At 43.6% G+C, this 12,613-nt stretch overlaps 1 protein-coding gene across 1 annotated transcript; it reads right to left on the bottom strand.

Moving 5' to 3' along the window:
* Positions 1 to 2,031: 2,031 nt before the first annotated feature.
* Positions 2,032 to 11,612, bottom strand: MAGOH (mago homolog, exon junction complex subunit). Its single transcript, XM_006149373.3, has 5 exons — positions 11,416 to 11,612; positions 7,875 to 7,933; positions 4,889 to 4,999; positions 3,607 to 3,689; positions 2,032 to 2,269 (listed from the first exon to the last, which is right to left on the bottom strand). Exons 1-5 carry the CDS (start codon positions 11,609 to 11,611, stop codon positions 2,170 to 2,172), a joined length of 549 nt encoding a protein of 182 aa, XP_006149435.1. The 5' UTR covers position 11,612; the 3' UTR covers positions 2,032 to 2,169.
* Positions 11,613 to 12,613: the final 1,001 nt, after the last annotated feature.

The raw sequence follows: 12,613 nt of genomic DNA, 5'->3' as shown, positions 1-12,613 counted from the left end.
AGGTCCGGGCGGAAACCCACGGTCGACTACGCGGGAGTCCAGCGACATAGCCATTACGCTAACTGTGGTTCCCATACGTGCCCAAAATTTTGAAAGGAGAATGGAGAAGGTATTGCGGCGTAGCCATCCCCTGGGGGGAGGGGGAGGTCTGATTTTTCACTTTCTGTCTCTCTTTCTGGAAAGATCACGTGCCCTATAGCAAAAACCTCTCCAAACAAACAAACAAATAAACAGTCTATTTTGATAAAAAAATTTTTTGTGGCACCGGCAATTGACATAATGGCTATGTCGCTGGACTCCCATGTAGTTGACTCCCATGTAGTCCCAGACCCAGTGGCTTAAACTCACACTAGGCATGTGTGCGTGCCTAAGATCCCGAGAGAACGGAAGAGAAGGGATGGCAGCGTGGCCATCCCTCCTGGGGGGTGATTTCTTGCTGTCGCATGCACCCTATAGCAAAAACCTTAAAAAAAAGTTTTTTTTGTAATTGCCAGTATGTTTGTGCTTGCTTAGAAGGGGGGGAGAGACAAAGAATCCCCTACCCTCACCCTGAGGGGCATGGTCATGAGGTAATCCTTTTTGCTTTACTTCTATTCCGTCCCATCAGGATTTGGGGTATACATGCACGTGTACCTAGTTTTTCAAGTAGTTGGGGGCCAGGATCCAAATTGCAGTCAGCCATATGGGATATGGATCCCTTAGCCACTTCACTACAGGGCCAGCCCCAGTGTATTTAAATCTCCTTTATAGTTCCTTCTTGCTGGCAAACCTTTCCTAATTTTTTTTTTTTGAGGTTTTTGCTATAGGGTGCATGCACTCACCAGAAGGACAGAGAGACAGAAAGACAGACAGAAAATGAGAAATCACCCCCCAGCAGGGGATGACCACACCACAATCCCTTCTACTCCATTCTTCTCTTGGGATCTTGGGTACACACACACACACACACACACACAACCAGCCTGAGTTTAAGCCACCAGGTCAAGGACTGGAACCACAGTCGACTACATGGGAGTCCAGTGACATAGCCATTATGCTAACTGCTAGTCCCCAATTTTTTTCCTTTTTTTAAAAGGTTTTTGCCATAGGGCGTGTGTGCTCACCAGAGAGAGACAGAGAGAAGGAAAGGGAGAAATCACCTCCTAGGGGAAATGGCCATACCACCAACCTTTCTCCACTCTCCTCTTCGGATTTTGGGCACACACACATTTTCAGTGTGATTTTCAAGCTGCTGGGTCCAAGACTCAAATAGTAGAGTGCTGTGTAGGAGTCCAGTACCTTAACCATTATGCTACCCAGTGATACCTATATATATATGATACACACACACACACACACATATATATATATTTTTTTTTTTGAGAGGTTTTTGCTATAGGGTGCATGCTATAGGGTGTTTGCCAGAAAGACAAAGAGATATAAAGCAAGAAATCACCCCCAGGGGGGATGGCCACACCACAATCCCTTTTCTTCTATTCTCCTCTCGGGATCTTGGGCACACATGCACATGCACCTGGCGTGAGTTTAAGCCACCGGGTCCAGGACTAGAACCGTGGTCGACTAAATGGGAGTCTAGTGACATAGCAATTATGCTAACTGCTGGTCCCTATTTTTTTTTTTTTTAAGAGAGATTTTTGCCATAGGGTGCGCACTTGCCAGAGGGACAGAGGTAGACAGAAAGTGAGAAGTCACCCCCTGGGGAGATGGCTACACTATAATTTCTTCTTCACCATTCTCCTTTCAGGCTCTTAGACATGCACACACATGCTCCTGGCCTGAGTTTTAAACCCCTGGATTTGGGACTGAAACTGTGGTCAACTACATGGGAGTCCAGTGACATAACCATTACACCACCTGCTGGTCCTATATATATTTTTTAAGCATGTTTCTCCATTCTCTTGTTTCCTATAAAATGGTAGTGATAGCTAGAATATTGGATTTAGTTTTGGGGCAGTAATTAATACAGAATATTAGTCTTTTACAAAGTAGTTGAGAAAAGTTCACATTTAAGTCATTATAAAATAATAAAAATTGGATTTTATCATGTATTTATTAAAGTGGATCATTTATAGTTTATAAAAAAATATTGCCCTGATATACATAAAAAGTTCCTGATAATGGTAATTAAAAACTACTCCCACCCCCCTCAAGTCCACACCAACATGCAATCTAGATCGGTTTAATCTTGAAGTGTAATCCAATAAGACTGAAGACCAAACACTTCAGGTCCTGGACAAGATAATAAAATACTCGTAAGCCTTCTGGATCCCTAAAACACAAGAGGGGAACAAAGGTTTAAAAAGTTGCAAAAAATTGCCAAAAAATACTATTTCATAATGCTTGCTATTTACCTACCAAGATGTTCCTTGTAAGTAAATCATTAACTTTCAGCATTTCGACATTTGTGTCCATAAAGAAGGAAAAGGCTATATATTAAAGGGAGTATTATGAGGTCATTTAAATATGTTGTTTTTCTTATATTAAGATAAAAAATGATTAAGATTGTTGATCTCAATGATATTTTTTGTGCTTTATAAAAATTACATACACACACACACTTATCTTTATTTCTTTATAAGATTTTTGCCATAGGGTGAATGTAGAGAGAGAATGAGAGGGAAAGTGAGAAATCGCCCCCAAGGGGGATGGCCTGACTACAGTCCCTTCTCCTCCATCCTCCTCTCAGGATTTTGGCCATGTATATTCATACAACTGGCGTCATTTTCTAGCTGCTAGGTCTGGGATTGAACCGTAGAGTCTGCCGTGTGAGATCCAGCAGCTTTAACCTTCGCACCACCTACTGGTCCCCAAAACTATTTTTTAATGTATAGAAAAAAATAATAAAAAGAAATACTTCACAATATTAACAACAGTTGTCTAGCCAAGATGCTGGGGGATTATCTACTTTTCTACAGTTTTGTATTTTCTAAATTGACATACTACTTTCAAAATGAGGAACACATCGCTTCTCGGCCTTTTGGCTAAGATCAAGTGTAAAATGAGGAACACATTAGTAAAGGCAGGGCCAAGAAGCTGAAGATTACTAGGCACTACAGGCTAAGAACAAGGAAACTATCCAAAGGGAGATGATGGTACCAGCATTTATGGTAAGTGAGTCTTATCTACTTTCTAATCCTCCAAGCTCCAATGACTTTGGTAAATTCTAAGCACGCTTTGTAGCATATACATTAATGTCTCAATTTTATAATCTGCCCTACTGACAACGTCAATTTTTAAAATGTAGATCCTAAAAAATTTCAAGTTTCACCAAAGTCAGACTTTAAGATATGCTTATCTGAATGGTCAACACCGAGAAAGCTGTTCAGATTCAGTGACTACAGTTTATTCCAAGCACTTTGTTTTGGCAGATTATATTTTCTATCCTGGCTGCCACCATGCATTACTCTGTATGTGTCACCGAGAAGGCCTTAGTACCAATGATTGCCTGAAACACCAAAAGCAACAGGAGCAAGTCTTCAAAAATGACAAAGCTGCTTGCCTCTTGCATTTGCACCAGATCGTCTCATAACAGTCCCAATTTGGTTAATGGATTCTTATGAATCTGCTCCAAAGCAGAAACAACTGGACATATAATCATGTACTTACTTGGACTGATTGACATCAATAAGGGAACCAATCTTTGATGTTGTAAAAGAAATGTGTTCGTCTCCAATGACAATTTCAAGCTCCTAGAAACATTTAAAAAAATCTAGGTTGAGCAGAATTGAAGTATTCACCAAACACAGGAGAAGGGTCTATCATTTGTCACTGACCATAAACTTATTAGAGATGGCTGCAGAAACAAGGGCAGTACACTGCGCCAGACACTAGAAACAGGTAAATACTGATTCAACCCTCGAGAAGCTCAGACTGTTAGAGGAAGCTGTTTCCTAAAGCTCCACCACTGTTGAGATTTGAAAGAATTCATCTAATACTGTATGTACAAGTTTTCACTGCTAACAGTATGGAGTAACATGGCTGTATCTATGTTTTAAAAATACCAAAGGATCTAATCTTTCTGGGCAACATGGAGTAAGTATTCCAGACCTTAGTAGTGTAAATGATCTGACCAGCTTGAAGATAGAACATGGACTAAAAGCTACAAGAGCCAGAAACAAGGAAATCACTTAGAAGCCTACGTTAGGATGGTTAACAATCAAAGTGAAAATAACTTTTCTGTTGCCTCAAATATGACAGTGGCATTTACTTCTTAATTACCAAAGTGGCTTTTTTGTTTTTTTTTGCTATAGGGTGCATGCGCTTACCAGAAAGAGAGAGACAGAAAGCAAGAAATCACCCCCCAGGGGGGGTGGCCATGCTGCAATCCCTTCTTCTCCATTCTCCTCTCAGGATCTTGGGCACGCATGCACACACAGCCAGCGTGAGTTTTAAGCCATCGGGTCCAGGACTCAAACTGTGGTCGACTACATGGGAGTCCAGCGACATAGCCATTACACTAACTGCTGGTCCCCCAAAGTGGTTTTCGGAATGAATATATAGTCCATGAGTTTAACTATATAAACTTAATTGCTTGTTTGCTTTTCCCTTCCATTAGACTGTTGAAATAACTATGGTCTATTTATTTTTGTATCCCCACAATGCTTTGTCCACAGTAGTTACTAAGTGAGGTGGGCACTGAAAGATTTGAGAAGAGGGATCACAAGGAGAAATTCATGGATGGGTTCTGGCGGCCAGGAGCAACACTTGCTGCGTCTGTTCTTCCCTATGGGATTAATGCTTCCTTAGACCACGATGAGGGTAATCTGCTTTGTGTAGGTCTCTGTAACAGGAATCCACACACACAGGAGTGGTTTCAATGTCACCTGCAGGGCAGTAAACCTCATCTACGTAAGATTTCTGCAGTACAGGACAGTTGGTGAATACTCACCTGCCGGCCTACTCGGTCAGGAGGCGGCCACAAAGCATCATCTTCTTTGGTAATTTCACTGTCATCAATTATTCTCTTTAGTTCTTCCATCACACTTTTATGTACATAAGCCTGAAGCAAGTTAAAAAACAGAACTGAAGTTGTAATCTGAAGCACTGCTCCAACTCAATAGTGATGGAAGATAAAAATGGCTGCTCCTGAAGACTGATTCCTGTCACCTCTGTAAATGGGAGGACATTCGTGAATGACCTCGGCATGCAGAAGAGGGGCAGGGGCAGGAACGCCCTGACTGACTACCCCTCAGTTTCCCATCTAGTTGGTACAATCTCTTGGCATGTGCCATCCTATGCACATGGACATTCTCCTCACCCGCATACCCGACTCACGCAGAGCCCAAAACACATTTTATGAGTCCCCTTACTATAGTTTGAGTGTTTGTGGCCTCCAAAATTCATGTTGAAACTTAATCTGCAGTGCAACAGTATTAAGAAATAAGACCCATGGATACAATTAGTGCCTTATGAAAGGCTCAAGGGAATTAGCGGGCCCCTCTTGCTCTTCTGCCATGTAAGCATACCGTGTTCATCCTGCGGCAATAAGGTGCCATCTTGGAAGCAGAGATGGGGCCCTCACCAGACACGACCCTGCCAGTACTTCGATACTGAACTTCCTAGCCTCTAGAACTGTGGGAAATAAATTTCTACTGTCTCAAATACTTTGTTACAACAGTATAAAACAGGGACCAGCAGATGGTATAATAGTTAAGTGGCTAGACTCCCAGGTAGTCAACCACAGTTTGAGTTCTGACTAGTGCATGTGCATGTGTGCCCACAGTCCTGAGAGGAAAAAGGGGGGAAAGGGATTGGCAGTGTGGCCATTCCCCCGGGGGATGACTTCCCGCTTTCTGTCTCTGTCTCTCTGGTGAGCACATGTATCCTATAGTAAAAATCTCTCTTAAAACAAACAAGCAAGCAAAAACAAACAATAACAACAAAAAACAGTAAAAAATAGATCAAGGCATCCCTATACTATGGTTATTCTGAACTATTCAACATACAGCATACTTCAGAAAAGCAGAGGCATATATATATATATATATATATATAGCCATTACACTAACTGCTGGTTCCCAAGAGGCATATCTTTTAAAACATGTTCTGCAAGGGCCAGCAGGTTATGTGGTAATTAAGGATGCTGGACTCCCACATAGCTGACCATAGTTCGAGTCCCAGATCTGGCAGCTTGCTTTCTTGCTTTCCCTCTCTTTCTTTCTTTCTCACTCTGCCCCTCTCTGGTCAAATTAAAATAAATAAATAAATAAAGTTTTAAATAAAATAATTCTTAAAAAAAAAAAGAACATTTAAAAAATACATTATGTATACTACTCTGCATTTTAAAAAAATGTGATGATGCTGACGTGTACAGCTAAGCATAAAACTGACTGCTAATTAAACACAAATATGTTGACTGTTAAGACACTTTCAAATGTGACAAAGTGGTTAAAATGAAAGTAGTTTTTTTTTTTTTGAGAGAGAGATTTTTGCTATAGGGTGTGTACACTTGCCAGGGAGACAGAGAGGCTGAGAGACAGCAAAACATAAAGCAAAAATTCACCCCCGGGGGGGATGGCCACGCAATAGAATACATGGGAGCCCAGCGACATAGCCATTACACCATCTGCTGGTCCCAAAGAAAGAGTAGTTCTGGGGATCAGCAGTTGGTATGATGGCTATGTCACTGGACTCCCATGTAGTAGTCGACTGCAGTTCAAGTCCCAGATCTGGTGGCTTAAACTCATGCCAGGCACGTGTGTGCGTGTGCCCAAGATCCCGAGAGGAGAATGGAGGAGAAGGGATTGTGGTGTGGCCATCCCCCCTGGAGGGTGATTTCTCACTTTCTGTCTCTCTGTTTCTCTCTATCTTTCTGGCAAGCGCATGTGCCCTATAGCAAAAACCTCTCCAAAAAAAAAGAAAGGGTAGTTCTGATAAAGCCTTAATGGCGTGTTAGAAACTACAGCAGAATGGAACACACATAACTTTACAGAGTCCATCATAAGTCTGAGTTCCTGCTGTATTTCTTATTACTGGGGTGACTTTGAACAAGCTCCACAATTAATACCTGGCCCTTCATTTTCTTGTCTGTAAGAGGATGATACCCTACATCACATGAGCTTACAATCAGGGTAAAATAAGATCACATATGCAAAATGCCTAGCATCACGCCTGGCATCTAACATGTATTAAATGATATTATCCGCTTTCCCATGCTCCTTTTCCCCACTCAGACACAGACTAAATAACTCTCCACCGAGTGCTATGTGCCAGGGAACATATCAAGCTCTTTAAGTATAATACAGTTACTTGTTTTTAGTAAGTTTTTTCTTTATTCACAATAGAGCACTTAGGTATACACACGAGAGAGAGAGAGTGAATGTGTGAGAGAGAGAGAAAGTACCCTCCACGGAGACTGGTCATGCCATGATCCCCTTCCTCAGTTATCCAGCCCTTGGATCTGGGCATTTGCCTGGTGTGTTTCAGGCTGACTGGGCTGGGGACTGGAACAATGCTAACCATGTAGAGTCTGGCTTGAGCAGTTCATCACTGCTCTGAAGGTGGCTCCTAAGTTCAACATATTTAATTCTATGACAGCACTCAGGAGTGGTAGGTTTTACTTATCCCTGTTTTTGTGAATGAAGACACGGAGACTTATCAAATTCAGTCATAAAACATGCCCGTGATCACATGGTTAGTAAGCAGATTCAGGGTTCAAACCAAAGTATACCAGACTTTGAAAAACTACCAGTTGATTCAGCATTGTAAAAGAAAATGAAAACTAAAACAAGATTTGAGAAATAATCTAGAAACTGTCAAAAGATATATGTCTACTTCCCTATTCTTTCACTACTACTTCTAGAAAGAACAAAAATAATACAAAAGGCTGAACTACTGAATATATAGCAAACGAAAAGCTTTCAGAAGTTTCATACCTCTTTTCTGATCATGACATCATTTTTGTAATTGCTGTTGTTTGCGTATCTCAATTTCCCTGTAAGGGGCAAAAAATAAAGTCAATGTAAAATGAAAACACATGAATAAAGCAGCATTAGCCTAACAACATTATCAGCTGTCGCCTAAAATGTATCCTGACTTGCTCTTCAAAGTGTCTACCATTTACTATTTACACCTTGGTGTTTCAGTAACTGTTTTTTTTCAGTTTTTCATTTTAGGCTATTGAATAGCCTCACAGCCCAAAAGAGCTGACACTGAGCACTTTCTTATAAAAGGCAGTTCAAGTGAAGTGAAAAAACACGGGCAGGCTCTTTCGTGACTTTGGCAAATCACGTTCCTGCATGCCAACGTCCTCAGCTGAAATTAGAAATAGTAACTGAGAGTAACTTCCCTTCACATTGGACTACTGAGACTCAGAGGAGTTGTGAAAGCATTCTGGAAACTGTAAAATTCTGTTGATATGTATTACCATGTGACTGTGCAACATTCTGACCTATTTCTGGGACAAAAAAATTTTGTGCCTTTATCCTTGGGCACATTTGGTACACAGGCCCTTTTTTGCAAATATACATCTAACAGGCTATTTTGGATATATAGTAGGAACAAGGGAGGAGACAAAAGGAAATAAAAGATATGATTGGGACCAGCAGTTGGCATAATGGCTATGTCACTAGACTCCCATGTAGTTGACCGCGGTTCGAGTCCCAGACCTGGTGGCTTCAACTCACGCCGGGCGTGTGTCCGTGTATGCCCAAGATCCCAAGATGAGTATGGAGGAGAGGGATTGCGGTGTGGCCATCCCCCTGGGGGTGGTGGTGGTGATTTCTCACTTTGTCTCTCTGGCGAACACATACGCCCTATAGCAAAAACCTCTCAAAAATTTTTTAAAAGATACGATTTTTCCCCTATAAAATAGAAGACACACGTGAAAAAAGTCAGTTTATTCCAGCAGCTTCTACAATGTTTCTCTGCGTCACGTCTCTACCCTTTCAGTTCATTCTACATACAGTGGACAAGGTGATGTGGTAACAGACCTGATTTTAAGTTACTCTAATACTCTGATACTGTCAATGGCTTCCCACTGCCTTGTGGTTAAAATCCAAACTCCTTAGCATGGCAGACAGCTAAGCTGAGCCCTTGCCTCTTTCCAATCTCACTCCTACAACATCCTCTTATACGGCGGGCGCCAAGCAAACTAGTCAGCCCTCCGTAGCCACGGTTCCATATCCTCAGGTCCAACCAACCCTGCATATAGCTAGACCAGGCCAACTGATGAAAAGGGAAGCTTATTCCTGCCCTTCAAACTTGACCCTTGCTATTCACTCTGTACAGAGCTGGCTCCCAAAAGACAGGCTGAATGAAGTTTATCTATTTTCCTTTCCACTTATATCTGATGCTAAGATTACATATATCTGCAGATGATTTAAAGTATATGGGAGAATGTGTGAAGGTTATATGCAAATTCCATGCCATTTTATTTAAGGGACTTTATGGATTTTGGTGAGGTAAGAGATAGGAAACCTAAAAATATAGTTAGGGTATAGGTTCAAAATGGAATCCTGAAATGGCTAAGTTTTGAGATGGAGGCAGTGGTGGCTCAGTGATTGACTTAGGCAGCATGACCTAACCCTAACCCAAAGGCTTTTTCCAGGTCCCACCACATTCCAGGAAGAAGAAAAGATTTCTTCCTGAGAGCGGGACAAGAACCCATGTCTCACTGCGAATTTGGGCCCAATCACCCCTGCACCCCTGGTTCCTACGTTATTGGTATCCATAGGGCAGTGTTGTAGAACAAAGCTGCCATGGATACTGAGAGATGACAGTATTTCTGCTTCAAACGTCCTATGTGCTTTTTGTTTTTCAGCTTCTTTTGTTGTTAATGCTGTACAAAATGCCTTCTTGGTCTCCTTATGAACATTTATACATCACCACACATCCCTCCTGAGTCTCCCATGTATCAACAGAATGCCTTCTCTGACTCTCCTTAGTTTAGATGCTTCCTCTCTGCTCCCAGAACTCCCTGTCGCTTCTACCACAATACCTAATAGACTGTTCTGTCCATGTGTATACAAATCTATCTCCCTCAAGGTCAGCACTTGTCAGATTCATCTTTGTGCCTCCTTTTAGTGCATGTTTTCTGTCATCCTTGATTTTTCTTTCCTTCACTGAGTGCCGCTCCCCAAATCCTATCGAAGAACAAAGTCCAATTGGTTCTGCTTCCAACAGGATTCTAAATCCTTCTCTCCACCGCCACTGTCACCCTAGTCGCAACCCACATCTCTTTTGCCCTAACAACTGTAACTGTCTCCTAATCAGTAGCCTTGTTTTCACTCTGACCCATTATGCACCCAACAGCTAGAATACTATTTTTTTTCCTAAAGTTTTTGCCATAGGGCATGTGCGCTTGCCAGACAGAAATAGTGGGAAAGTGAGAAATCACCCTGGCTACACAGCAGTTCCTTCTCCTCCATTCTCCTCTCGGGATTTTGAGCATGCATGCACATGCACCCTGTGACTTTCAAGCTGCCAGGTCTGGGACTCAAACTGCCCAGCTGGGAATGTGGGATCCACTGCCTTAACCACTATGCCACCTGTTGCCTTGCTAGAACAGCATCTTTTCTTGGCGTAAAACTTTCCAATTGCTTCTCACTGCCCTTTGGATAACATTTAAACTCTTTACTACGGCCTATAAAGATCTACATGGCATGGCCCCTACCTATGAGACTTCATTTCGTACTATTCTCCCAGAACTCACTATCTTTTGGCCACACTGGCCACATAAAACATGCCAAGCTAACTCTTGTCCTCCAGCCTTGACACTTGCTATTCCTCTACATAGAACCTTCTTCCTCCTGAGCGTCACAAGACTGGTTCCTTCTTGTCAATCAGGATTCAATTCAAATAACCCATTTTCAGAGAGCTCAATAAGCAGCCCATTCAGCAACTCTTACTTTTTTTTTTTTTTTGAGTGGTTTTTGCTATAGGGCTCGATCACTCCCCAGACAGACAGAGAGACAGATGGGCGAGAAATCACTCCCACAGCCACAATCCCTTCTGCTCCATTCTCCTCTCTTGTGAGTTTAAGCCACCGGGTCCGAGACACGACTACATGGGAGTCCAGCGACATAGCCATTACACCAACTGATGGTCCCCCACCCCCCACATACACCTTTTTTTATATCTTCCCCAAAACTAAAATACAAGTTCCATGAAACGATTGTCCATTTCCACTGCTGTACCCCCAGAATGGAATAGAGCCTGACACAAAGTGGGCGTTCAATCAACGTCCGTAGGATAAAACCATTCTGATCAAAACTGTCACTACACAGAAAGATGCCCCTGCCGTTGGATCGAAAGACCCAGGGGAGCGCCAGTGGACACAGCGTTGTTTTTCGACCATGCAGCACAGTCCTCAGTCCCGACCTCCTCTAGCTCCCCGCCCATTCCGAGGCCCCGGCCTCGCCACCAGCCGGCCCCAGGTCTGGATCCCACTCTAGGCGGGTGGGCCGCCGCTCTTACCGTCAGGTCTGAACTCAAACTCCAGGAACTCGTGGCCGAACTTGCCTTTGTGACCCACGTAGTAACGCAGATAAAAGTCACTCTCCATGGCTTGCAAAAAGTAACCAAGAACTTGGAGAGAAAACGGCACCGCGCGCCGGGGTCTGCACGCCACACTGACGTTTACAGCGGCGCGGGGAGGTGACGTCAGGAACATCGCCGCCAGTGGCTGACGCACACAGGTTCTCTCCCTCCCTTCCCGGGAGCCGGCGGACACTGCCACGCCCCTCCGCCCGAGGCAGGTCTAGGCTGAGGTCCCGCCGCGCGTGTTCTTGCTGGGACTGGGGCGAAAGCGGTCGACGAGAAGTTAGTTGGCTTCCACCCCGGGGTGGGCAGATTACCCTTCCAGGCCTCGGGCTGCACCCGGAGCCCTGCCTCCCACCAGCCTCAGCCTGAATTTAGAGGACACCCCCCCCCCACCGGAGCTCCCGGAAAAACGCCGCGCACGGTGTTGTGTCTAAAGTTGGCTTTGAGCAAACTTTACTACTTATTTAAGGAAAGGCGTTCTCGATGGAGATTGGCCTTTCCTTGGCATTAACTCGTCTGCTTTTACCCTCCAGTTTATCCCTTACTGCCTTGGATTTTTACCCTTCTGTCCCGTTCCGTTCTGCTTCTCTGGCCTCTAGAATAGGCACTATTGGGTGTAAGTTAGACTGAGTATTAGATCTCCCACTCCTCAGACATGCCACCTACCCAGCAGTGATTCTCAGCCCTGGCTGCACGCAGGAAAACCTCTAAGCCTTTAAACCTGGAGAGGCTCTAAAAGCTACAGCTGCCTAGGCTCTACCCTAAACCAGTTGAAGTCTCAGGCATAGTAGCTGGACTCACATTGGCCGCCGTGGTTAAAGCCCTGGACCTGGTGGCATAAAACTCAAGCAAGGTGCATGCGTGCTTGCCCAAGATCCCCACAGGAGAATGGAGAAGGGATTGCTGTGTGGCTAACTCCACCCCATCTCAGGGAAGGGGGAGGAGAGGAAGGAGGGGTTTCTCACTTCTCACTGTCTATCCAGTGAGTGCAAGCACCCTAAGGCAAAAATATTAAAGAAACAAAAACAAACTTCCAAAGGTGGGCTTTGGCATTGGCATCTTTTTGTAAAGCTCCCTAGGTAAGTTGGGGTTGAGGAGCATTGGGTTGACCCTGTGAAGGCTTTGTAGCTGT

The sequence above is a fragment of the Tupaia chinensis genome, unplaced genomic scaffold, assembly GCF_000334495.1.
Source record: "Tupaia chinensis unplaced genomic scaffold, TupChi_1.0 Scaffold000259_1, whole genome shotgun sequence".
Lineage (NCBI taxonomy): Eukaryota > Metazoa > Chordata > Mammalia > Scandentia > Tupaiidae > Tupaia > Tupaia belangeri.
The sequence above is the reverse complement of the archived record's forward strand: the minus strand, read 5'-3'. Positions and strand labels throughout refer to the sequence as shown.

Bases quoted from the DNA above. Each gene is read 5' to 3' on its own strand.
- MAGOH (XM_006149373.3), bottom strand. From the start codon at position 11,611: ATGTTCCTGACGTCACCTCCCCGCGCCGCTGTAAACGTCAGTGTGGCG. The intron at 5,000-7,874 runs GTATGAAACTTC...AACTTGCTTCAG, and splicing joins ATGTCATGATCAGAAAAGAG to GCTTATGTACATAAAAGTGT. The intron at 3,690-4,888 runs GTGAGTATTCAC...AAATGTTTCTAG, and splicing joins CTGACCGAGTAGGCCGGCAG to GAGCTTGAAATTGTCATTGG.